At 43.5% G+C, this 26154-nt stretch overlaps 1 protein-coding gene across 1 annotated transcript in view; it reads right to left on the bottom strand.

The window, feature by feature from the left end:
* Window positions 1-6213: 6213 nt before the first annotated feature.
* The window catches only part of LOC137432406 (exonuclease mut-7 homolog), an 85506-nt gene continuing 65565 nt past the window's right edge, over window positions 6214-26154 (bottom strand). The window contains exons 10-12 of the mRNA XM_078768777.1: window positions 10422-10599; window positions 9534-9649; window positions 6214-7406 (exon numbers count right to left, since the gene is read on the bottom strand). Coding sequence (XP_078624903.1) covers window positions 7242-7406; window positions 9534-9649; window positions 10422-10599 — 459 coding nt within the window. The 3' untranslated portion in view covers window positions 6214-7241. The remainder of the gene's footprint in view (window positions 7407-9533; window positions 9650-10421; window positions 10600-26154) is intronic.

The following is a 26154-nucleotide window of genomic DNA, read 5'->3' as shown; positions in this document are numbered from 1 at the left end:
GTTTATTGGTGCCCTGACCTCTTTGCATCTTTGCAGGTGTTCTTTATAGGTCAGCATCCGGTTAAGTGTGACCCCAAGGGATTTGGGGTAAAGGATATTTGCAACTTTCATACCGTAAAATGTCACATCTACCTCTGCATTTGCCCTGCGGTTGTTAAGATGGTGGGCGCAGATAGCTGTTTTGTTGGGGTTTGGATGGAGCTTCCATTTATGCAAGTACTTCTCCAGTAGGCACAGATCTTGGGTGAGTTGGTCCCCAACATATTTTAGGTCAGGGCCCTCCGCCACAAATCCGATAGGCAAGTTTGCACGAGGCTGTCATTGGTCGGTCGCTGATATAGAGGGTCTCGAGGGCAGGGGCTAGGAGGGATCCTTGATGGATGCCATCTTTTAGGGTTAGAACACGGCTGATTTTGCCGTTGAGGCTAACGCGGATATCTTTCGTTCCCCAAGGAATACCGATAGTAGTCTCATTGTCTTCTGGCAACAGAAGACTTTCGAAACTTTGAGAAGGAGCTCTGTCATAGGCCGACGATAGGTTGCCATCTTGTTTTCTCTAGAAGCCTCGATGATGATGGAGTGCAATAAACTGCAGTCTGCTGGCTTACCAGTTTTTAGGATGGCAATATTAGTCTTCTTCCAGGCTGCAGGAATTTGCCGTTTCATGGACGGCAGCGAAAAGTGCCACCAAGTACAACCCTTTTCTCCGGGGTTTTTAAGGAATTCAGGGGAAATTTTGTCAGCCCCTGTGGCTTTGCCATTTTTGGTTGTCGACAGAGCAGTGTCAATGTCTTTCTTTACATATGGGGCTGACAGATGGCTGCCCAGTGGGCTTTGGTGGAGGTTATGGAGGTAATCCTGTTTTACTTCCTGTCTTAGTGATTTGGAGGTCAGTGCCTTGGAGGTCTGGAGTAGCTGAAGATGCGTCGAATAGACCATACGTTCTCAAAGGGACAAAGTGTGAAAGCCAAGCAATGCGATGCATGCATGGGATGTTCCAATTGAATAAGACCCCTTTGAAAAACCCCCCTCACACCGGCCTTACGGGGTCGTTATGACGTTTACGGCGGCGTTGCGGCGAAAAAATCGTGCACAAACGGGAGCATTCCTTGTGGCACCTGGGACATCCTCAACGCTTCCTGGAGCATTCGTATGGATCCTTAAGCGTCCGGGAGGGGTCGTAATTTCTTACGGGAGTTTTGGTCCAGACCAAAACTCTCGTAAGACAATTACAGCAGTGCTACGGAAATCTAGACTGCAACGCTTCCTCAACGCTTCCACAACTGCCGTAACACCACCGTAAGACTCCGTAAGGCCATCTTAACCATCCGCAAGGATTCTCCGTCTCCTTGGACTCACTGGGCAGCGGGTGCTCCGTCCATGGCTCTGCTGGATAGGTCTTTCCCCCTTGGAAGTCAGCAGCAGAATGAGGGGAGAGCGGGGGAGCCCCCGTTTTTATATTCTGGGCCGGGAACCGTAAGGAACCACAAGCAAACGTAGAGGCACCGTATCTCCGCCGTGTATATCCGCAACGAAGCCGTAGCAGTCCGTACTAAACCGTAATAAACCGCTGTGAATCGGTCACGGTCAAGCAAAATCCTCTCCCGGGTGTTCACGATTTTGCTCAAAAAATCGCAACGTTGCTGTAGAAAGAACATCCGTGGACGTCCGTAAAAACCATTTTTTGGTGTGAGGTACCCTAAAGCTCTTCCCGGCAGGCCTAGGCGTTTACTTCCAAATTAAATCAGATTGTTCAAAAGTCTTTACTGCCCCAAGCTAAATTTTTAATTTAGAACAACCCCAGAGACATCTAAAAGTTGAATCATATGTCACATAAATTATACAGATAGAACACCACTCTGCCTGCGCATTGTGCCCACGGTGCTGCATTTGGCTTCACACAAACAAAACAGTGTACAGTGATTTCTTTTAAAAGTGTTAGTCTTTTCCCCAGATTTCTTTTAATTTCATGTAAACACATCGAGGGACTTCTAAAATGCAAACATATGTGGAATAGACCATACGAATAAAAAGTCCCCCATGGGGCAAAAATCTGACACCTCATGTGGTGACCATGTGTATCCAAAATGGATATTTGTTGATAGGGAGGAAGTGGAGTGAAAGTAAGGGGGGGCGAGGAGACGGTGAAGAGGACATGGGAGGAAGTAAGGTAGGAGAGGGAGGAGAAATGGCGGGGGTATAGGGAGAGAGAAAGATGGAGAGTAGGAGTGGAAGATGTGAGTGAGGGTGGAGAGAGAGGGGTTAGGGAAGGGGAAGGAGGGGGGGTGGGAATGCGAGGGGAGAGTTGAGGTCTTGGAGTGACATTTTACATTATGGAGAATTTTCACAGATCCCTGCTAGTGTTTAATATTCTTGGCTATGTCCCTTTCAAATTCTCTTTTGGCTTGCCAAGTTATTTTCTTAAGTAGGCTCCGTTTCCTCTTATATCGATGAGAGTCGGACTCTAATCCTGATATTTTGTACGTGATTAATGCTTTCCGCTTATCCTGAATTACGCTGCGTCCTTCCTGATCAACCACCTGGTCTCTTTCTACCTCTACCTTTACACCTCACTAGAATCTGCCTACTCTGCACCCTACACATTTGCTCCTTGAAGGTTGCCCATTGCTCCAATGCAGATCACCCACTCATTAACTTCATCCAATCGAATGCTCCCAAATAACTTCTCATATCCTCAAGTTTTGCCATCCTAAAATCCAACAACCTTGCACTACTATTCCAAACTTCACATCTCAACAATGTTGAGCTTGCTATGTTGTCGTTGCTTGGTCCCAGATGTTCTCCAACCTGAACCTCCTCCACCATATTGGGATAATTATTACACAAAAAGATGTCAAACACTACTCCCTCCAACACTATCCTCATGAGTTTTTCTACAAACTGGATTCAAAAGAAGTCTTGGACAGGAGATGGAAAATAGACCAGAGATGGATGCCAGTGAAACTTGGCAATTGAGTGAAATAAACATCATACTTCATGATCAAGATCTACCATTGGGGAAAATATTGGCAGATGCACTTTAATATAAAGAAATGCAAGGCGCTGGGGATGGGAAAGCATAATGAAAATAGAGATTACATGACACAAGGGGAAGTCTTGGAGTATATCACACAGGACGAGGATCTGAGGGGTGGTAACAGATACAGGGGTGAGCAGACACAGCACAGCAACAGGTAGCTGCAGGTAAAGCAAATGTATTTTAGCTTGTATTCGTAGGGGATAAATTACAAATCAAAAGAGCTGGTGTTAACACTGTAAAGAAAGTTAACGAGGCCTCATCTAAAACTGTATTCAGTTTTTGTCACCACATTGAGGAAGAATATAGCTGCCATAGATAGGGTAGGGCTCCTGGTTTGATTTTGGGCCAAGCAAGACTAAGCTATGAGGAGAGGCTGAAGGCGACAGGACATTATACATTAGAAAGGAAGCAATTGCGAGGATATCTGATAGAGATGTTTATGTTATTGAAGAGTATAGGCAAAATAAGTCCAGAAGAGTGTTTCAACAGCATGGGCAGTGACAGGGGCCGCAGCCTAAGAGTAAATAATAGGAGAGTTATGACAGTTGTATGGTAGAGGTCTTTCACTCAGAGAGTAGTTGATGAATGGAATTGTCTCTCTGGAAAGGTAGTGGCATCGTAAAGGGTAGATAGGTTGAAACTGCAATTAAATCGGTACTTATAGACACTGGCGATGGAGGGGTACTTGAATGTTGGCAGAAATGCATGGACATGACTCATGAGGGGCCTGATGGTTTCCTGCATTGAACTTCCTTGCATTACCCAATGTGCTTTGCTCAAATTAATCAATATAGGGATGGTTTATATCATTACACTGTGTCACCTTGTTTATCACCTCAGATGGCCCATTTTCATTCCCACATGAGCACACAGTACCGAAGTCCTTGCAAATTAATGTATATGTACATTGATGTCTTCTAATCTGAACAAGCTCCACCATGATGGTTGAACAACACCTGTAAAATACCTGATAAAATAAGCAACACCTATCAAAAGTTACATGAACAGAAGACGGAATGCTTGATGTAATTAAGTGACGTGAAAATGCACGCCGTGCGGATGGTTAATCAATATAATAACTAGGGAGTTCAAGGAACATCTTACCCCGCACAGTCTTGAGAAACATGGGCATGGGAGGGGTCTGCGAGCAGCAACTTTGATTGGTCATGATGAGTAAAATGCCATAATATTTTCTCCAAGTACTACTTAACGAAAGGGCTTTGAAAGTGCCAAGAAGGCGATTTGTGTTCTACATTGCTGAAGTTGGCAGAAATGTTGGGTAATGAACCATGGGTAATGAGTAATGGGTGGAAATGAGACATGGGTAATGAACGTAGAGCAGCAACGAAGGTTGGAAAGGGTGGAAATGCGAATGGTTCGACGGATGTGCGGAGTATCGTTGAGAGAGAGGAAGACAAATGATGAATTGCGAAAGATGATGGGAATAGAGCCTGTGATTGATGCTGTGAAGAGGAACAGGTTGAGATGGTTTGGTCATGTGTTGAGGATGGATGAAAGTGACTGGTTGAGAAGAGTGATGGAAATGAATGTAGAAGGAAGTAGAAGACGGGGAAGACCGAGAAAGACTTGGCTAAAGATGGTGGAAGAAGAAATGCGGGCAAGGGGGTTAACAAGGAGAGATGCAGAAAATAGGGCAAAATGAAGAAGATTGTCATGGGGACCGCAAGGCTAACCCCCGCTCTAGTAGGGAAAATGGCCTTTTAAAATGCATGTTGTTGTGTTGTTGTGTTGTTGTATTGCTGAAGTGCATAATTCAATCTAACTAAAATAAAGATTTTAAAGGTCGTAGAAAAAAAAAAATTCTGATGTTTACCGCCATTGCTGCATCGTTTTCTACACCACCTTATTTAACACGTTACATTAGTTATTCGTGCCTGTTGTTTGTGTCCTTTATGACATCCTTAAAAACAGGAAGTTTCCTGTTTGGAATAATTTTACTTTTTGTTTTAACTGCCAGACAAATAGACGGAGTAAAAATAATTATCTCACACCTCTCTGCACATGTGCAATCGAGACAAATTCAGAGCCAAAGAACTGTTAAACCACAGGTTTGTTTTGCGATTTATGTTCTGATTCGTCTGTTCAAAATATAACATTCAATTGAAGTGAAGTTGTTCCTCGATCACAAACTGATGTATGTGGACTGACAGACAAAGTGAACCAATTACTAAACTGCACTTTTAGCTTCGCATGATTGGGGCACCAACTAGAAACAAATAAAAATTCAAAGCCTGTCCACTTTGTACTCAAACTGAACTTAACAAAACACCAGCTAAAAAAAGAATGTTAATGTAAATTTTATTATTTAGTGTTTTCCATATTCTCATAATAAATGTTTGTTGAAAATTTGATGACAAAAACTAAAATGGTAAAATAATTATGGCCTGGACGGGCACACTAAGACGCATGCACGCACGCACACCAAATGCTGCGCGGTGTACCTGGCTAATAAACATCGTGGGCTAATTTAATTGACAAGCTGCGTTACAGTGACCATTAGTGTAATTATTAGCTATCGTTATGGCGAGTAATCTAGGGAGACGCGAGTCAATGGGAACACCTCTACATTTATGAGACTGTATGGAAATGAGAGAACAAAACTTGGTCGATTAGCGACGCCGTGCAATTTACTGTTTAGATGCAGTTATATTGTGAAACCGTAGCTCGGTCGAAGCTTTGACACGAGCATTCAGCACAAGCGTTAGAGCGTTAGAACGAGATGCAATTTACCTCATAAAAGGGATGTTTCAGGTGAAGATGTTGCACGTTTGGCAGATGCACTTTCATATAAAGAAATGCAAGGCGCTGGGGATGGGAAAGAATAATGAAAATAGAGATTACATGACGCAAGGGGCAGTCTTGGAGCTTATCACACAGGACCAGGATCTGGGGGGTGGTAACAGATACAGGGGTGAGCAGACCCCCGTATCTGTTACTGCAGGTAAAGGTAGCTGCACCAGGTAGCTGCAGGTAAAGCAAACGGATTTTAGGTTGTATTCGTAGGGGATAAATTACAAATCAAAAGAGCTGGTTGTAGGGTGACCCACCAATATAGGGTGACCCCAAACAAAGATGTCGCAGCGATTGATAAAAAAAGGTGGAGCACAGAGGAAACACTCAACACATTGTTCACAAGGGAAACGCAAGGTGTCTTCTGTTAATGACATGTTGTATTTGACACATCACCTCAAAAATATTTTCACATTAGAGTTAAAGCCAAATCAACAAATTGCACAATATCAAAAGCTTACCTTTAAAATGAAACTGCTCAAAGAAAGTAAACACATTTGAAACAAATTATTACACAAAAATTATATTATTAAAACAATGCAAGTCATGTGACCGAAGTAGCTTTTTAACAGCATGTCACCCAATAAAAAACAAACAAAAAAAAAAAAACACCTTTAGAGGCCATTTTCCCCCGCAAGCGGGGGTTGGCCTTTTTCGGGGACCGTGGTTGTTGTTGTTTTTCGGTCCCCTTTTTGAAGCAATGTTTTACGGCCGGATGCCCTTCCTGCCGCCAACCCTTTTTGTCGCCTTTTACGACAAGCAGGGAATTACCAGTGAACTGGTACTCAATTAGCCGACCTCGGAAGGATGACAGGCTGAGTCAACCCCCCTGGCGTTAATTCAGCGATCGACTGGGATTCGAACCCAGGATCCTAAGCCGGCACCCTAGCCGCTAGCCCAACACCAGGGTTGTCACCCAATAAAGTTATAAAATAATTATTTTTGTTCGTTAAATGATCATATAAAGCAAAGCAGCTTGTTGTCCTGAAAATTCCCATCATTGTTATCCTGAACCAGCAGAGTAATACCATACCACACTGGTAACCACAACCACATGCTGTGTTATTCTTATTTAAAATCAGAATACCTCTTCCTGTAATGGAACCCAGAAGCACGTGCATTTGACACGAGACCATGTTATCTGAAATGTACAGGATAACTCAGCGGCTTCGATGATATGAATCTTTGAACCCGTGACAATGAGGTCAGATATCAATCCAAAGGAGAGAGAACTCGTTGAGTGTGGTAAACAAAGAAACTTCCGTCTGACCACCGAGATGGTGCGGTAAGTTATTGGGTTCGCATCGTATGAAAAAACAAGTCAGCACGAGGCCGATAACGAACGGTGAGAATACGTCGTGGGTCCTCTTGGAATAATGCCGGGGGTCCGTTAGTTCATGGCCTTGCTACAACCGTAGAAAGAGTCCGAGCCCATTTGGAGTACGTCTTCAAACTGGGAGATTAGGCGAGAGAAATGAGAGCCTTCCCAGAATACCTTGCCACAGGAGGAACAGCAGAAGAAGAGGTCCACCTGGTCAGGTAGCTGTTGAGGAACCTGCATCACGAGATAAAGATAATACAAATATGACACAGCAGCATTATAAATACATTAAAAAGGAAATATTAAACAAAATTCAATATAGGGTGACCCAAAAAAGTGTGCCCTGGGGAAAAGTTTAACAACTTTAATATTATCCAATCAAATTCAACCTAATTTGCAGATCATATTATTCACTCAGTCAAGACATCCCTAAAAATTTCAGTTGTCAACAGAAATTTGACAATTTGTACAATTTCATTACTGACGACGTCGATGTTTGATGATATGCTCCACATGGTTGATGAGGGCCACATGTCGAGCAACATTATTGATAACTTGCATGCATTGTTATCAGAATTCCCCTCAAGCTTTCTTTACTGGTGTTGAGCATTAGACAGCGGTGCCAAAGAGATTTCTTGGGACTGCAGGCGACTGAGTCAGCAACGGCAGCAATATTCTCGGGTGACCTTCCCGATTGGGGTCAGCCAGGGTCGCAGCCCTCTGTTTGGTGAATTCATATTCAAGACTGTAGTGTAGCAGCATAGCAAACCTGTTGTGCATTTTGTGATACAAGCACCAAATTTGGCACAAATGTACATTAATATGTTGCGAACATTTTCAGATATTGGGCCACTTGAAATTCCGTAATTATTTTTTTCAAATTTTTTCAAATTTCGTAATTTCAAATTTTTCGGGTGACACCGTCACAATTTCGGTCTTCGAGGCCGGCCGATATAGTGGGGCGGCTTAGCCCAAATATTCAAAAGAATTGTGCATTTTGTGATACAAGCACCAAATTTGGCACAAATGTACATTAATATGTTGCGAACATTGTGTGGTCAGCAATGAAGACGAGTCTGAATTACATGTATGCAAAAGACCTTGTGAACCAGTGAAGCAAATACACGGGTAAGCATGAATTAAATCTAGGGCATGATATAATTTCCATGATGTTTACCTCTACACTCAATGGTGGAAGGAGGTAATGTTTTGATCCCAGCTTGTCTGTATGTCTGTTTGTCTGTTAGTCCACAAAATTCCAGACAAAGCTTGTAGTAGTGGTAGTTGTAGTGGTAGTGGTGATAACAGAAATTGTTATATAGAACTGAACTTATATTATTATTATATGCAGAAAATAACTTCATTTCTATATGCCCTGCAGTGGACAGGTTAATTGGTTTATGCACTGAAGGGGTCACCCTGGTGTGCACTGCTGTGTTCTGCCTCACTGAGTTGTTCAGGTATGATGTACTCAGCACAAGCTTCCGGTCGGCCCGGAGGTGGGGGTGCGGGGCCTGTCACGGAACGTCAAAACAAACGGCCTGCCGGGGCCGCCCAAAAGTCGGGCGTGAGGGGCGCGTCCACTAATGGAACGCCTCTCGCTTCCCAGATCGAGGGCCACGTGGTCAGGAGAACCTCGTCCCTTCCGGTCACACTTTGCCTATCGGCCGGCCTCGAAGACCGAAATTGTGACGGTGTCACCCGAAAAATTTGAAATTACGAAATTTGAAAAAAAAAATTACGGAATTTCAAGTGGCCCAATATCTGAAAATGTTCGCAACATATTAATGTACATTTGTGCCAAATTTGGTGCTTGTATCACAAAATGCACAATTCTTTTGAATATTTGGGCTAAGCCGCCCCACTACTGTGCCATGTTGTCTGGTGTTTTTTTTTAACAAACTTTGGAATTTGAGACTGTGTGCTTTCCTTGTTGCAAAATGTGCACAGAACAGGCATCTTGTCTGCAAGAACGAATTTGTCCGTTAAACGTCCGCAGATAGTTTTCTACAGAGAATTTTATTCAGGTGTCCACGACATGACGTGCAAATGTCACAGATTCAAGAAACTTGGCAGATACATGCACACTCCCTTAATTCAGTTCAGTCCTCCTGAAAAATGAAAGGGATTGAATGAAAACTTTATTGTTGATGTTCTTTTGTATTCATGACAATTTCATAGTCCGAGCATTTCTGTTTTTATTGCAAAACTACTTTTTGACTGGACAGAACAACGTCTTCTTGGAATGCAGAATTAAACACTCAACGTAGAATGCAAATCCATACGATGTCGACATGATATTCCACCACAGCCAAAAAAAGAAGAACGAACGAAGAACGAAGCACAGCTCTCGACTCTTACCTTTTCCACCTGAAGACGGGTGCCATTGCCAAAGTACAAGGAATCTTCATCAAAGTCCCTTCCATCAAAGCTGCACACTGGAGCATAGCGCAGTTTGTGTGTTCTTCCTGTCACAGCTGCAGGGTGGGAACATTGACACAGTGAGTTGAGATTTAATATAAATGAAAAAACATCTTCGATTCTCAATCTTAGTTAAGGATAAACGAGAGAGAAAAAGAGAAATGAAGGGTTAATACCCAAAACATCAGCCTCTCCTTGCTTCCCATAGCGGTCAGCATACCTCGATCAACATCCTGTTAATCTTCATCTATTTTTCAACCGTCTGCCAATGCAGATCCACAATAGCCCTCACCAGCAAAACTAGTTATTCGCTCTATATAAAGCTGATACAGGCCGACCGCTGCTGCAGTAGCAGTGTGTCAGCTGACACTGCTTTATGCAATGGGCTGTCCTGCGATTCCCACAGACTGCAACTGAGCCAGATTGTCCATTTAACGTCGATATCTATCCTGCCGGCTACAACTTGAACATCTTTTGAACTGGTAATGCGCACTTAAACAGGTTGGATGTGTGGCAGGAACGTCCTCTTGGTTAGAACCCTTCCCTAAAGTGCTGGTGTGACCCAGGGGTTCATGGTCACCATTCCAGTTAAAAGGTGATACGCACACATGCACAGCAGAATCTTCACCTTTCCCCACCCCCTTATCATTACCTTACCCCAAACATTCAGGGTCACTCCCCACTTGTTTTGCTGATCTAAAACGTACACACCAGAGTACAAGAGTTAATATCACTTTAAAGTCACTGCTTTGAAGTACAGACACTCTGTATACCCCATTCGTTGCTTGTTCAGGCAAGAGCAATAAAGTAATGAGGAATTTCCTTCACCATGAGAACCGTCGTCTGCATCAGCTTGAGGACAACTTTGAGGCAGCAAAGAAGAAGATTCTTGAGTATAATGTGCGTTTTGCTCAAGACCTTCAGCCGAAGCGATCTCGGCTCTGCGACGGATGGCTCGGGCCATATCCTTGTTCGTCATTTTCATGTAGTGGTTCCCATTGCAGCACTGGAATGACACAGACGTGCACCTTCATGTTGAACAGCTGCCGACATAATTTGGAGCTTTACTCCAATTTATAAGATCTCAAAGGGAGCAAAACAAACCCAACCAAACCAAGTGGAAGATTACCCAAGATAAATTCTTGAAATCTTCAATCAAGATAAACAACATTGTCTTATCTCACACATCCGAACATGCCAAACCCACAATAATGTTAGCCAATGCCAATATTTCCTTATGGGAATGAAGCAATGTTTGAAACCGCAATGCGGAAAGCTCAAGTGCTGCGGTTTGGGTTCTCAGTGTCACTATCTCGATAAGCAGGCAAAACGCAACTGCCGCCCCGACCACGATAGGGAAAGACTCGTCAGACAGGACGTGTGGAATGGGAAGCGGGTTGCAATTCTCACACCTATGTGCACAATTACCCAAGAAAAGGACAGCGCCTTGGAAAAGAAAATCCCATGTAGCTGCGCTCGCAGGTGGTGATGGGAATAAAGCGTGCAGTGGTGAGAGAAAAGGCCACGGGAGGATGCGAGGAAGATGTAGACTAGGGGAGAATCTGTACTCTGCAATTGAATCGAAAAGACAGGCTTGATGTGGATGCAAAAAAAAGATTGTAAACGAAAAATGGGAGGAGGATGAGGAGGCATGAAGAAAAAGGCACGCAGGCCGAGACTTTTGTGAAGTCACCAAGAGTCACTCGCAAGTTCCACGACGGGCCAAAATAATAGACCTTGCGGCTTGGCGCAAACCCAGTTCCCACGCCGTTTCTTGAAGCAATGGTCTATTACAACGCAAAATACTCACTAAGCTGTGGAAGCCCTTATTATCTCATACGGCAAGTGTATGGGAACACCCTGTTTAAACACCGAGACTCTGCTTGGAAACCGTTGCAGGTCAACAGCATGCTCCCGTTTGGCGTTCGGGCATCCGTAGCAAACGCAACCTGCCTTTGTCCCATTGCATTGTGCCACAGGACAATGAAAAACAAAGCAAACCGAACACGATGCCCAAGTGGAAATACGCTCTACATGGGTATTGTGTGCTTTTCTTATCTGATCTCTTGCCCATTCCGCACAGAAATGCATGGTGGGCTTGGCCAGTTTCTCAGAATCTGAACTACGGGAATGCTGTGCACATAAGCCTTTAATCCTACAATGCATGAACATGATGGATAAATATCTGCACAACGGTGCGAGCATCAAGCTACTCATGGTATCATCAATACTCGCACCGCCGTGAGCTGAGAATGTGGCAAAGGGGTTGTGCCAGTCACACGTGCCAAATCTCTCCCAGGAGGTTGTGAAAACACAAAGTTGCAAGGAAGGGGAGATGGGGAAAGTTAGAGAAAGCACAAAACTTTAGACCCAACCCGTTGGGTAATTTTCACCTCCTCAGCTGCAGGTCTGTGTTACGATTGATAAACTGTGACAAATTAAACACTGAACGTCAGCTGAACCAAATGACTTGAATAAACGCAGATATGTTGTGAAGAGCAGTCTGAGGAAAGCAGGTCCGACTAGTACTCAGGAAGAAAGGGCAAAACCCATTGGTGTCATTTTAAGGATGCCATCGATCTGCTCACAGGGAATGTGAATATCTTCCATGATTTCTCACGAGTTCTTATTAAAATCTGGTGAGATTTCCATCAGGTCTCGTGATAAATGGTGTAAAGCTTAGAGCATCTGCTCAGAGTCTGGGAGCTCGGTGGTTCAAAAACACCCGCAAAGTCATACCAAAGACTTGAAAAATGGTGTTGTGCTGCTTCCTTACTAGACGTTCACCATTTAAAAGAGTACGGACAATCCCCATAAGTTGGCAACCATATATGCCCTAAGTGCAGTGAGAAAGGGGGCGCCAATGTTGTGACGTCGCTGATACACAGAGTGCCCCCAGAAGAGACGGCACCCAGAACATTTGCATCATTTGCACCCAGAGTGCCCCCGGAAGAGACAGCACTTATCCCAAGTTCAGTGGCTGTGTGTCTTGTGTATTCATCTGCATGTCCATGTGAGTGAGATGTGTGGCAGCTGCACTATGAGCCTTAGATCCTGTTAAAAAGAAATTGTTGAAAAGGTATGCTCACTTATGCCGTTCTCAACAGTACGAATCATGATACGAATCATGCATCAAGCTGTTTGCAGAGAGCAAGGACAACATAATTATGTATCTTTGCCCCTTCATCCATTACCCACCAAAATCTATGGTCACTCCCATCACCATTCAAGGAAATATAAGGATGAGAGGGAATTTCGCCACCACATGGAGCTTCCCACTCTTCTCCCTCAGCTTCACTACCCTTCCACCGGTTCTCAAGAGACTGATGGCATATATCCGGGTGAATAGCGCAGCATGGCGGATTGTTGATTCCATCCCGGTAAATATAGCTTCAGGCCGTGTGAAAGGAACAAAGGCACAGCGACGCAGAAGCAGGTGGCTTTGTGGCCGAGAGCCTGTGCTTTTTGGTATGTTTCATGATTTGTGTGATCTTGTGACTTCAGAAGCTTTCATGCTTCAGAAGAGCAGTGATATCTTCAGCGAGCAAAATGGGGTCAACATAATGGGTGGCATCACCTTGGCCCTAATATAAGTTACAAAAAGTTTTCTAAACTCTTGATAACGGCCCATCTACATATTACATACAGTGTGAAATAGCTCGATTTTTGATCGCCACTTCAATGTATCCCGAACATGTCCATCTCTTTCAGGCCTCGCAGATCATGTACTATAACCAAAATAACCACCAAAGATGGTATCTGTGTTCAGTTGCTTAGAACAAGTAGTATGTATCTCAATTTATAATTTTTAAAAACGTTTCTTTTTCAGTAACAAGTAAACGTGTGCTGCAACCTTTTTGCTTGAATGTGGAAACTCCTACAGGACGACAAAGTCATCACAAGAATGCGTAACTAATCGGTATAATGATCAAAACACTCCAAAACCCTTTAAACCGAGCTCACATTATGTAACCTCGTGTCACGCATTTCCATGCTTTTAAACTCATGGTATAGCAGGGCTACGAAAAGGTAAAGGGACCATGTAACTTGGGATTTGTTAATGGGCAAGGACCATGAAAACAACAAAAACACACAAACACACACACACACACACACACACACACACACACACACACACACACACACACACACACACACACACACACACACACACACACACACACACACCTTAAGTGATCGATGCCAGTTTAGACAAAAATCTAGACCAAAAAAAAGCCAGAAGCTTTCATCCACAGCTTGATGGAGTACTGCTCTCCCCTCTGGGCTGGTGCTCCTGCCTCACATCCATCTCAGCTTCAAGCTGTAAAAACCAAAGGTTTCAGAATATTTTGTATCTCTCACGATGAAGCTGATTCTGAGGACCTTTCACTCACTCACCACAGGCAGGTTGGTGGTCTTTCTGTCTTCTACCGACTCCTCTCCAGCATAGGTCCCCCTGCTGTCTGTGCTCTGTTCCCTAGATATTCCTGCAGGACGCACAAGATCTACCAGCAACCCTCTTCTGGTGAAATTGCCAAAATCAAGACTCTCCATTCACCTTCACTCTTTCATTCCTCTTTTCTTCCACCTCTGGAACAAACTCCCTCACTCTCTTCAATCCCACTCCTCCCTCCAGATCTTCAGTCACAGATCGTTAAACATCTTCGTTCTTCGTTAAACAAGATCTTCGTTAAACAGCTGTTTACCACCATCCCATGTCTTCCCCCATCCAAAATCTTGATATTTTATACCCCCTTAATCCACCCTAAACCAACCTCCTTCAAATTCCCCGTTTTCTTTCCTGAAAGCCCCTGTAGTGTCCATCTTGCTTATCCCGTGTACCCCGCCCACAGATTCCACAGACCTCCCGATGTCCCTGTTCCCTAATGTTGTTGTGCTTCCCTATCTCTCCCCCTCTTGTCTCCCACTCCCTTTATTATATGTTACACGTGTTAGCTTTCATACGAGCCTCGACTAAGTATACAAAAAAAACAAAAAACAATCATCTCCAGGCACCAGTTAGATGGATTCTAGTAATTCTTCTAGCGCCACCTGGTCATACACAAAGATACACAGGTGATCGTACAAACTGCAAAAAACAAACTATAATCTTTCTGGGTTCCTCAAGGCAACAGGCACTTGTTGTCCCTCACCCCTCCGACAAGGTCGGAGACGAGGGACGTTAAAATGGGCTCCGTCCGACCGACCAATAATCCGTCCATCTACTTTTGTGTACACGATATTTCAAAAACCGTTGAACATTTAGCTTTCATATTGCACATATCTATTCCCCATGACATCATCTCAACCTGATTAGATCACGGAGGTGAGCGGCTGAATGATGTTGCCATGGCAACCATCTCAGTAACTTGGCTTGTGTATGCGATATTTCAAAAGCCGTTGAACATTTAGGTTTCACATTACACGGATCTATTTGTCATGCCACCCAAAAAGTGGGGGACCTGTAGAGCAGCTCCTTGCTTGTTGTAAAAGGTTAGTGTGGCCTACAGCATAAAGAGGTTTGGTGGTGCAAGGTTTGTCACACAAGAGTTGCAATTCAAACCCAGCGCCTGTAATTGATGACCAACCGTCAGCATGTCAGGCAGATATAGAGAGATAGCACTGTGAGTCTGTGACCATTGTAAATAATTCAGCCTTACGGAAGTGACAGCATTGTACTAACCGATTCCGTGATAATAACACGCATGTGTTGTCCTAACATTTGTGAAATCGCATCCATTGGTATTTTTCTCTCCCACGTGTCTTGTGTATTCATCTGTATGTCCATGTGTATTAACTTGGAATGTAGCTTTCTATTCCAATATCAACTTTTATTTCCACCTTTGCTTCTTTCCTTTTTTGCCTTTTTGCCATTAAAGGTGTTTTATGATTTGAATCCTTTACATTCTGATGCACTCTGGCCTCAAGCACTCAAATAGGTGATTCTATTTGGTTATTTATTTATTGCACCATCTTTTAATAACAAGGTTGCTGGATGTACATTTACCGATGACGGCACCGTTTGAAGTGCAGAGTTTTTGCTAATCTACACGATCGGTGCGCATGACCCCTTATGGGTTGTTGTCTAGCTTACTGACCCCTTTGGAGATCTCTGAGGCTAGGTGGAATCTTTGATTTCAACGCTGTTCCCAGTCACCATATTCCCCATGCATATCTGTCTCCTTAATGCTTCTCTCCCCCAAACAATCCCCACCCTCACTACCCTTGCCTCCATTCTATTCCCAATTCCTTATTTACTCTTCATCAATTTGCTTCCTCCATCCCTCCTCCCCTGTATGGACAGTATATAGAAGACCTCTATCCGTGAATCATTTCCATAAGACATTGCAGAACTCGACTGTTCCAGAAAACATGTGCAAATACAGTGATCGGACAAATATGGTATTTTTCCTGCTCCTTAGACTATGGGAACAAAAGGGTAGGCCGGTGTGCTCCCTCGATGGTTCTGCAAAAAAAAAAATTTCTAACCTATCACAGAGCATCGCCTTATCCCGCTGGCAGCTCTGTGCCACTCTTGTTTACCCGGGCAGCTTTCCCAGGCTGATAAGGCTCGTTCACACCGGGCAAGGACCCATGCAATAAAAAGCCATGACCCGGATTCAGGCTTCAAGGGTGGCTCCTTCGAGGGGCAAACAAGAAGAAGAAAAAATGCCCCACCTTGGACATTCTCTTCTGTGTGCGCAAGTGATCGTTTGAGGGTAAAGTATGGGCCACAGCTATCAATCAGGGACACGAGAAGGCTTGTTTACGGAAGCAGTGCCAATCTCATTAAATTAAGGGAGTTTGAAACTTGTGAACGTTATAATGCTAGAATGTGCAAAAGCTAACGGCACGACTATGTATAACGTGGTGGTAAAACGATTATATGGGAGTCAGTCACCATAACAATTTAACTTCCTTTCAAAAAAAAATAAAACAAGCATTTCTCATGCCCTGCGAGCTCAAAACATAGTTTGTCTAGACCGTCTCGGTTCATCCATGGGAAACTGCGCAGACAAAAGATCGTCACTTTTGCCAAGTCATGTGATCACCTCTTGGTAGATCCAAATGCAAAGGCCTTTGAGAACCTTCTGCATTCTGTAACAATGTCACGCTCTTTGAGCTTTGCATCAAGTCAACAAGAAAGACATCGACGGTGCTTGAAAAATAAATAAATAAAAATTTATCTTGCGCCGTTTATTTTCTTTAAATAGCGAAATAAAGATATATACTATGAGAAGCTTAACCAATACCATCAATGCTTACATAGATCCACACATTTGGTTGAAATCCAGTACGACCCACCTTGTCCTGCTCAGACCTCACCGTCAGGCAGGTGACAGCTGTCCAGCACACCATCTCACCTGGCCTGACGTAGGTGAACTCGACCTGGGTGACAAACCTGGATTTATACAAGATAGAAAAGTCCACAACTCCAGCTTTCAGTGCTTTGTCATTCACTTCCACGTTTTGCCCACGACAGAAAATGATAACCTCTTAGTTATCATTGAGAACCAATTGTTAATCAAAACACTTACATGATGAGAGTCTGCTATCTAAAATGAACTGCTCATGGGAATTCATTTAAACTTTTTCTGCAGGAATCTTTTTATTACGAGTCCAACGATTATTGTTCCAAATGTTTTTTATCTCCTCAAAGGCATAAAGGAAAAAGTCAGTCCATCCGAAAAGGAATCACATCGATCTTTCTAATGTACTACGCGTTGTCTTGAGGATCGCGCTATCTGTAGGCCTCACTAGTCAGATGCGAGTATGTCATCAGACACCATTAAGATAAAGGAGAGCAATTGTTTGGCAAGGGAGGCTGGCAGGATGGTCTAGACTCTAGACTCTAGAGGTACACGCACTCACCTCTAAGCTGCGTAGCCTGGGTTTGGATCCCGATCCACCTATAAACTGCCATCCTGGTGTTTCACAGGCAGGAGGATTCATCAATGTGTGTAACGCCCTTCGGATGGACGTTAAACAGGGAGTTCCGTCTGCTGACATTAGTTGGTGGACATTAAAGATCCCACGGTGTCACTTTGTGACGAGTAGGCCAGCAATCACAGGCATCCTGAACAAATCCCAAATTCCTACACTTACATTTTCAGGACACACATTATTATATATGAAATTGTTTCATCCATCATTAAATGGTTTATTGCCAATGATGGAATGGAAAAATGGAAATGACGGAAAAATGATGGAAATGATGAAAAACATGAAATGATGAAAAAATGATGGAAATGATGAAAAAACATGAAATGATGGAAAAATGATGGAAATGATGAAAAACATGAAATGATGGAAAAATGATGGAAATGATGAAAAACATGAAATGATGGAAAAATGATGGAAATGATGAAAAACATGAAATGATGGAAAAATGATGGAAATGATGAAAAAACATGAAATGATGGAAAAATGATGGAAATGATGAAAAACATGAAATGATGGAAAAATGATGGAAATGATGAAAAAACATGAAATGATGGAAAAATGATGGAAATGGTGATGGAAAAATGAAGGAAATGATGAAAAAATTGAAATGATGGAAAATGATGAAAATTGTGATGGAAAAATGATGAAAACTTGGAGAATGCCTTCTCGAGCTAGGAAGCCCTTTAATCCACACACATACTGACTATTTGCAGCCAAAGCATAGCATGGCCTGTCACATCCTTTGTGACAAAGAACATCGTTTGATATACTATCACAGGAACGATTACTGCCAAATAATGAAAGGGAAAGTCTGTTCCACAGTCGAGGCCTGCCAGTATTCTGCTGAAGTTGGAAATGCATCAAACTAAACAGTGTCCACTTAGCATGCAATCGATTTTGCTTTGGAGGCCTTCATGACCACTTCTCCCATTCTGTTTTTTCCTCTGGCTCTGCTCCTCGTGCTCATAACATCGTTCATCTTTACTCAACAGCTCCACCAATGCAAACAATCCTTCCTCCACCATAACAGCCTTCCATCCAAACGCGGCGTCTCAGGACCGTCACTCCATATTCTCACCGGTGCAACCGAATTCCCACACTCTCCCACTGTGTATAAAGAGGCCAACCGACGTGCTTGTGTATCACAGGATGTGAAAACTCAACCTCTGCTAACTCGTATCCCGAATAAAATCTAGCTGCGCAAAAGCATCCGGAACAGAAATACACTCACGAGACGTAAAAGCAACATTCGGATGGCAGGGACAAAACAGCCTCTTGCCTTGGATAATTTATATGTGGATCAAGTTCCTTTTGCCTCCCAGAATGTATTTTTGTGAATACTATACCCAGAAGTGTTTCCTGTCGGTTCAGGAGCCAAAGCTAACTACAGCTGTCACTTCGCAACATTACAGACGTAAAGTGGTGACATGCCTCGCTTCTGCCTGCAGGACACTGAGAGAGCACGCACAAGATGCGATTGACATTGCGAGCAAGTCAATTTGGCTGTTGAGGGAAAGGGGGAGAGAGAGATCCACCATGGATGATAGGCCTGGGAGTACATGCGAACCAGTGTGGGAACGGTGCCGCTCTCATGGCCGCATCAATTTTGGCAGGACGGCACGGCAGAGAAACACACTGGAGGTTTAGCTTCACAACGGCATCCTGGATTCTCACTGGCTTGTGCAGCGTGCAGCACAGCTGGGCACCGTGCCAGGCACAGTGAAAACAGCGTCGAACAGCTGAGCTCTCCAGTAATGTGGGCTCCGTTACACTGCGCTGGCCCCAAACTACCACATACTGACAACCCCTCTGCTCCCTCACTAATCACCAAAGGCGCCAAAGCAGTCACGTCCATGCTGTTCACAGTTAGGAGATGGCTATAAAACAGCACCTGAAATAGTTTGTTTCTTTCAACTCAGATATAATGACCTTAACGCACGATTCAATCTTCACACGACACAAAAGTTAGAAATTAATACCTTTTTCTACAAAGTCAAGGCTCATGGTGGAGTTAAACAACTGAGGCCTCGGTAATATGTTACCGTTACGTTTAAAACGCTCCCAGGAGCATGTTATCAACAGTGTTGGACATGCTACCAGTAGTTGCGATAAGATGCACCAGATACATGAAAGAAACCCAAACACGATTCAACAGCAGTCACTATAGGAAACATTCAACATGTAGAATCTCAATACCGCTATCTCACACATCATTCAAGTTCAGACAAGATCCACATACTGGAATAATTACAGCCAAGTTGTCCCAATAATCTTTCACAAGATACTTGGGCCTATCACCAAACGAGCAGCAATGGCGCAATGATGCTCCCAAGCCATAACCATAGTTTTTCACATTAGAAAAAACTACATGTACATCTAAAAACTACATGTACATCTAAAAACTACAGAAAAGAAAAAGTAAAACAGGAAAAACTGTCGCATCTCCATGCAATGGTGACCGCAGCAATACGGGACTTTCAAAATGACGAATGAAAGATAAAGGAGGCCTTTTGCGCATGTGCTGTGTGTGCGTTTTCAGTGACTCAGTTCTGCTCGACGGGCATTTTTATCCCGCCATTGCTATTATAGCGCAAAATCTGGGATTCAAATCGTCTTTTAAACACAATTTTCAGCATTTAGACAAAAGATCAAGTGGCAATTTCAGAATGGTTAACCATAATTCTTGTGTTCTGATTGCAAATTGGACTCACGGAAATATAGGAAGATGAAAAATATCTGAAATGTGTCAAGTTCATACAATTTACTGTTCGTATTAGTACACTCTAGCGGTGCCTGTGATTACAAACACACACACACACACACACACACACACACACACACACACACACACACACACACACACACACACACACACACACACACACACACACACACACACACACACACACAAACAAATACAGCACCAGCAATTGCAAAAAAGAAAAAATAAATATATAAAAAGGAATATCAAGAAATACACACCAGCAACTGGGAGAATGACAAGAGCGCAGGAAAATACAAAAAATAATTGGACAGAGTGGGGATAGACAAAGAAGGCTCATTGGAATGGCTAAGAAGAGTGCAGCTCAAATGGGACAGTGAACAAATCATAATAAAAGCCCAATATCAAGGACACTACACCAATGGATTTAAAAAGATGGTGGGACTGAGCCAGACGGACAAGTGTAGATTCTGCAAGACAGAAACAGAAAGTACTAGTCACCTGCTCTCGGGATGCAAAAAATTATCAGAACAACTTTACACACAACGGCATAACAAAGTATGCACAGTGATTCATTGGCAAATCTGCAAAAAATTAAACATCCCAGTTTCAGAAAACTCATGGAAACACAAACCAAGGGCAATCATTGAACATGAGGACGTCATGCTCACGTACGACCTGATGATTCCATTGAGCGTGAACATAGAAAACAAAGCATTGCGTCCGGACATTGTACTCAGGAACAAAAAGGAAAAGACAGCATTGACGATTGAGATATCAGTACCCAGCAATTTTGGCCTAAACAACGCAGAAATCAAGAAAATGACCAAATACCAGGACCTCAAAAATGAGGTCAAGAGATCTTGGAAGCTGAAGAGCATCGAAATTGTACCATTGATAACTCAAGCAACAAGAATTATAAGAACTGTACAGAGATCTTAAAAACCATCCATGGGAGCATTGCCACAAACGAACTACAGTTGATGGCTGGACGGGGCTCTGCAGCGATCCTGAAACGATCCCTTGAGGGGGATACCAAAGCAGAGGTGGATACTTCAAGTCCTGTGAGGACTCCGCTCCACCTTCTAAAACCCAAATTATGGAGATAACATCATTTTAAACCCACTCTGTGCATTCACAAGCCCCAGATATGACCTTGCAATCGGTGTTAAGAAGCACGGAGGTTTGGGTAAAATGCACCTGTCTAAGAACCTTCGGCTTTTACAGGCCCATATTGTCGGTGGTTTCAGCAGTACGGACTGCAAGATATCAACTTTTTAGATGAGATGATCGAGAAGTTATTTTCTGTTTTCTTGTAGGCACATCCCTTTCTTTCAGGTATGCTTATAAGTATTTTCAGCCTCTTTAAAAGTCTTTTTTTAGTCATTTCATTCTACAATTCTTATCTGGCAGGCATAGAATGTCCAGGCCACCCCGATTGACTTCGTTACTAGGAGTTTCTGCGCATCCACACCGAGCAATCTGGGGTGGATTACATCATTCTGAAAGTGCTGCATTGGTGGTGAGACATTTATTTTTTTTTTTTTTTGTATACAATATCGAGGCTCGTGAAAGAGCGAACATTAATCACACAGAAAGACAAACCGACACATAAAACATATAACATAGGGAGCGGTAGACAAGATGGGGAGAGAGGGGGAAGGACACAAACACAACATTTGAGAGCAGGGACCGAGAGACATGGAGACATCGAGAGATCTGAGAGAGGGCGAGGGCTTGGGGGGGGGGGGGGGCGTGGGAAGGGGGCAGTGGGAGAGGTATAAAACATATGGACACTGCCAGGACTTCCAGGAAAGAAGTTGGAATTTCAAACAAGGTGGATCTGGGGTGAATTAGCGGGGGTAGAAAAGATCAAGGTTTTGGATGGGGGAAGATAAGAGATGGTGGTGAACAGCTGTTTTAAAGACCTGGAGGGAGGAGTGGGATTGAAGGGAGTGAGGGAGTTTGTTCCAGAGGCGGGAGAAAAGAGGAATGAAAGAGTGTAGGTGAGCGGAGAGCCGAGATTTCGGCAGTTTAACCATCAGAGGGTTGCTGGCAGATCTTGTGCGACCTGTAGGAATATTTGGGGGACAGAGCACAGAGAGAGCTGGGGGTGCAAGGCCGGAGAGGAGTCGGTAGAAGACAGAAAGACCACCTACCTGCCTGCGGTGAGTGAGTGAAAGGCCCTCAGAGATAGCTTCATCGCGGGAGATTCCAATAATTCTGAAAGCTTTGGTTTCAACAGCGTGAAGCCGAGCTAGGTGTGAGGCAGGAGCACCGGCCCATAGGGGAGAACAGTATTCCATTGAGCTGCGGATGAAAGCCTTGTATGTGGTGAGGAGCTCAGGTGTGCCGAGGAAGGACTTCGCACGACGGAGGATGCCCAGTCGGCGACTGGCTTTGGAGGCCAGCTTGGAAATGTGGTTTTCCCAAGAAAGATCATGGCAGATAGTGAGACCCAAAATCTTGAGCGACAGAACTTCTTGGAGAGGATTGTTGAGAAAGTAGATGGGAGGGTTGTCCAGTCGATCTTTTCGGAGAGACATAGTAAGAGTGTGAGATTTGTCAGGATTGAAAGACATGTTCCACTTGTTTGACCAGTCTGTGATTTTGTCCAGGTCTTCAGAGAGTGAGGAGGCAGCAGACTGCCGATCTGAGGGAAGAGGAATGGAGCGGCAGAGAGTGGAGTCATCAGCAAAGAGATAGAGAGGATTTTCGAGAGAGTCAGAGAGATCATTGATGAAGACCAGAAAAAGCACGGGGCCCAGAACACTGCCTTGGGGAACTCCAGCCTGAACAGGAAGAGGAGATGAGAGAAACCCATTCAGGGCCACACGTTGACGACGACTAGAGAGGAAGTCCGCCAGCCATGCGTGGAGATGTTCTTCTTCTTCTTCTTCTTTTATCTATACCGCTTCTCCCTAATATCAATCCTGGCAACAATGAATTGAGCAATGAATGCCGACCAAGTCACGATATGATTTGTACCTGAATCTACAAATCATACAATTTACTTCAAACACTAAAAGTCAAACCTTTACATGAGATGTCCTTCCTGATGACAGAGCAGTTATTTTGTTAAAGTCAATCAAGTAGCAACAGATGTTCTTCTCCATGGAAAGGCAAGAGAACGTTCATTCGAATGCAATCACGCACAGCTGAGGGCTAAACGCACAGTGCCATCTTCAAAAACAGCTAAACTCCACCGTCAAAGTATGGAACAAGTAATATTTCCTTTATCGCTGGAGGATGAACCAGAAAGCAGGCGACTGAAAGAAGGGATCATGTGACTCGGCCGATTTGGTCGTGGCTCTCTCATTCATGCAAAGGTCATTTTTCACGAAGAGGCGTTTACTCCAGCAGCACGAGCAACATTCCACGTCGCCTTTACTTTACCTGCGACAGTCCCTCTGCTGGTGAGACCGACCATTGTGATTGAGGTTTAACAAGAGCTTTTCTGGAAACGATTGTAATAGCAGGAGCACATATTATGCTCAAACACACCGTGGGAACGGAATGGTCTCACCTGTGAAATTAACCAGGGGACCACCTTTAGTAAGACAATGCAGTTTGGCAACAAAAGCTTGCGAGCTAAACCATCCTGCCTCATTAAATCCGACTAGATATGAGAGTACACACAAAGTGAACCATTTGCAAATAAACATACACATAACAATTAAAGTAACACACATAAAATTTAAAAAGCAGTTGCTAGATTTCTATTTTTAATCACCGGTAAGTTTAGCAAGTCACATCCACTAGGGGAAGAGAAGTGGCAAAAAAAAATAAAAAATGCAAACTGTGACAGACACGTGATTTAGCAGGGAGATGCAACTACTAACTATGGGTGCTCTTCGTGAGCCTACCTTTAAATCATACATATGAGCGAGTGCAGGTGTTGGTAGCAACTTCACACACACGCGCAATGATTGTGGTAGGGACGTGCTGCCACCGACTCATTTTTCCCACTCCAAACGACAGGCAAAGCAATGAGCGGCCGAGGCCGGTCCACCGAACCTGATAATACGACCCCACGAAGAATAGGCAGACAGATGAACAAACAAGAATCCAGTCCTGTGCCTGTCACTCTCAAAATGCAGCTGTCGTTCACCTCTCAGTGTTCAGTCCGGCTCTGCATAGCATTGGAACCCCACGGTGGATGAACATCCGTAATGAATGAGCCAAAATGGCTGGAGACTTTCTCACGGTGTACTTGAATGTGAATAAATAGACTCTACCATGAATGAAATACACAGGTACATCAAGCAGCAGGTTACGCTTCAAACTGGCCAACCATCATGAAGAGTGCTCACAATATGGTACAGTGTACGGAAGGAAAGATTTACAGCATTGAGAAAGTAAAGCACAAGTCAAATGTACAAATTATTACCTCCGCCACCAAAGGGGGGCGGAGGTTAAATTTTCACCGCTGTCTGTCTGTTTATCTGTCTGTCTGTGAGAAGGATATCTCAAGAAGTTGTATATGCAGACGAAACTTCGCGGTCAGGTTGGGTGTGTGACAATAACGAAATTGATTAGATTTTCGTGAAGATGCAGATCCAGATCAGCATCCGAGAATTTCTATTTTTCTAAAGTAATTCTTCACCACTGAGACATGGGGCCAGAAACAAGACATGACACAATATCTCAAAAAGTTGTGGACCAATTATGACAAAACTTGGTTGTTCAGTTGACAAGAACAAGCCGATTATATTTTGGTTCACATCCGGATGTTGATCCGGTCTATCCATGGGATACAAAACGTAAACCGTTCAGCCTGGTGGATGGCACGCGCTCTACCGAGTTCCGTCCTAGTTCCAAATCGACTTGCCTTTTGCTGAACACTAAATACAACTTGAAATATTCTAATATCTATCTATCTTATGGGAGCTACCTCAGCAATTAAGCCAAAAAATTAATCACCCTGTAATTCAGGGTAAAAGAAAAGTATTCAATATTAAACAATTAATGATTAATATATATATAAATATATCTATATATACAGTGAAACCTTGACTTACGAGTTTAATTCGTTCTGTGACCGAGCTCGTAACTCAATTTGCTCGTTTCTCAAATTAAATTTCCCCATTAAAATGCATTGAAATGCTATTAATCCGTTCCAGCCCCCAAAAAACCACACCAATTTTTTTTGTTACGTGTTTTTAAATAAGAAAAATGTACTTTATAAATAACAAATAATGTATAAACAAGCACGACCTCGTATATACTGTACATAATAAAAGAGAATGTAAAGAAATAAACTGGTTTTATTAAGTGTATTTACCTTGAAGATCAGACGAAGATGCTGGCGGAGGTGGAGGAGATAACTTTTGCCTTTTTCGCCACACTTTCCTCGCTTTCACTTGCAGGGACGTTTCAATAAAAACCTGTCCAACGAGGTTTGTTTCTTCCTCCCTTTCAAAATGTTTCGAAAATGAGTGAGGCAAGTGTCGTTACACAGCGCCAACGCACGACCTGTTGCAACTTTTTCAGGGTGTTTCTTTTCAATAAACTGAAATTTTCTCCCACATTCCCAACATTTCCTTAATCTCACTTGTAGCGATAACCACCTCTGCCTCTGGCTCCTCCGCGTTAATTTCCTGCAAAACCTCCGTATTCTGCTGCTGCTGTAGCTTCTTTAATTCCTCCGTTGTCAGTTCCTCGTTGTGCTTCTCGACGAGGTCGTTAACGTCTTCTTCATTCACTTGCAGGCCCATGGACTTTCCGAGGGACACAATCTCCTCCACCACTAACACTTCAGGTTCGAATCCTTCGAAGTCCCTTTCGGACACAACCTCAGGCCACAGCTTCTTCCATGCAGAGTTTAAGGTCCTCCTTGTAACACCCTGCCAGGCCATGTCGATAATTCTGAGGCAGGTCACGATATTGTAGTGA

The sequence above is a fragment of the Myxine glutinosa genome, unplaced genomic scaffold (genome assembly GCF_964187855.1).
Source record: "Myxine glutinosa unplaced genomic scaffold, kmMyxGlut1.1 SCAFFOLD_447, whole genome shotgun sequence".
NCBI lineage: Eukaryota > Metazoa > Chordata > Myxini > Myxiniformes > Myxinidae > Myxine > Myxine glutinosa.
The sequence above is the reverse complement of the archived record's forward strand: the minus strand, read 5'-3'. Positions and strand labels throughout refer to the sequence as shown.